Source organism: Psammomys obesus, unplaced genomic scaffold (assembly GCF_907164565.1).
Source record: "Psammomys obesus unplaced genomic scaffold, mPsaObe1.curated_primary_1811, whole genome shotgun sequence".
NCBI lineage: Eukaryota > Metazoa > Chordata > Mammalia > Rodentia > Muridae > Psammomys > Psammomys obesus.
Genome location: NW_026590681.1, coordinates 304,365 through 305,738, shown reverse-complemented (window position 1 = coordinate 305,738; position 1,374 = coordinate 304,365). Strand labels below are relative to the sequence as shown.

Here is a 1,374-nt window from a genome sequence, read left to right as displayed (position 1 = left end):
GTACTCTATTACAGAACGAGAGCTGGGGCCAGGCCAAATATTGAGAAAAGTCTCATGAAAAGCATGGCTCAAAGGAGTGACACTCAGTACAGATCCAAGGGCGGGAAACCACAGCTCTTTCTTCCCCTTTTTATTATGCTGCTTCAAGCACCAGTTTCTCTGCAGTCCCTGTACTACGACGTGTTTCATATCGACAACTGACTCAGGGGACTCTTCTTTCCCACAGAGCAGCTTCCCACTTCCTATAAGAAGAATGGAGGAAAGGTAAGATGCTTTTTGAGACATTCTCCCCAAATCTATCCTCTATTTTTCTTAGTCCATAACCTTATAAATACATCTTGAGATGGAGAACCCCAGGAGTCTCATGTGTTTTGTGGAAACAGGAGTCATCAAAGTACCCTTCATGACAGCACTATAGGCTGGCAGACAGGGCTGCTGGAAGCCAGTGAACAAAGGTGGTGTCCTCTCTTGTACCTTCCCCACTCTCCTCTCCCCCAAACTATTCAAATGTGCTGCCGTTGTTAGAATTCTGCCACTCTCCTTAACTTGACAAGCATATGGGTAAAGGCACCATCTCTAAAAGCACAGCTTTGTCAGTACATCGGTCACCTGTATCTCCTGTAATGGAAAGTTTCAATTTCTTTGTCCATTTCTGCCTCAGTAGGCAACATATGGTCTAAAAATGAGTGACTGTGAGGAACACAATTAAGTCAATTTATCAATAATGCACATATTTAGGGAAAGTTACATGAAATTTTGAACCCATCTCCAATCTTCGAAAAGAACATGGAGTGTGGAGTTTTAACAACTATTGTAACGTAGAAGATATCTGAACCCAAGAACGATTGTTGCTGTGATTGCAAAGTACACCCGTGTTCTGCCCCAGGCATTCAATATTAATTTTGTTTTTTTTGATAATTTCATTTATGCCACAATGTACTCTGATTATTCTTCCAAAATCTCTCAACTATTCCTTCCATCTCTGTCAATCACTTTCTGCACCAGTTCATTTTGAGATTAGCACTTTTAGTTTTGTTTTGTAAAATATATTTTGTATGCCAACTGGGTGATTTAAACCAGCTATTGGCACCTAGTTTTGTTACTAGCGTGCACCTGATGGAAGCCAATGGTCTATCCTATCCTTGAATCTTTTGTTAGTTAATTATTTAGCTGGCAAAAATAGCCCTCCTAGTAGACATCCTTCATCGATGCCTGCATGTTCATAGGAATATTTTTGTCCATTATCTGTGTGGGTATTCCCAAATTCTCTGAGTCTGTGACTGGAATGACTGTATCTTGGTGAGGAGACATTATTTTGAAGCGCTTCTCCTTCTTTCTTTCTTTCTTTCTTTCTTTCTTTCTTTCTTTCTTTCT

The 1,374-nt window shown here is 40.3% G+C and overlaps 1 protein-coding gene across 1 annotated transcript in view; it reads left to right on the top strand.

Moving 5' to 3' along the window:
* The first annotated feature begins 253 nt into the window (after positions 1–253).
* LOC129677719 (mas-related G-protein coupled receptor member B2-like) overlaps positions 254–1,374 on the top strand; it is a 5,019-nt gene continuing 3,898 nt past the window's right edge. Inside the window, exon 1 of the mRNA XM_055608357.1 lies at positions 254–264. Coding sequence (XP_055464332.1) covers positions 254–264 — 11 coding nt within the window. The remainder of the gene's footprint in view (positions 265–1,374) is intronic.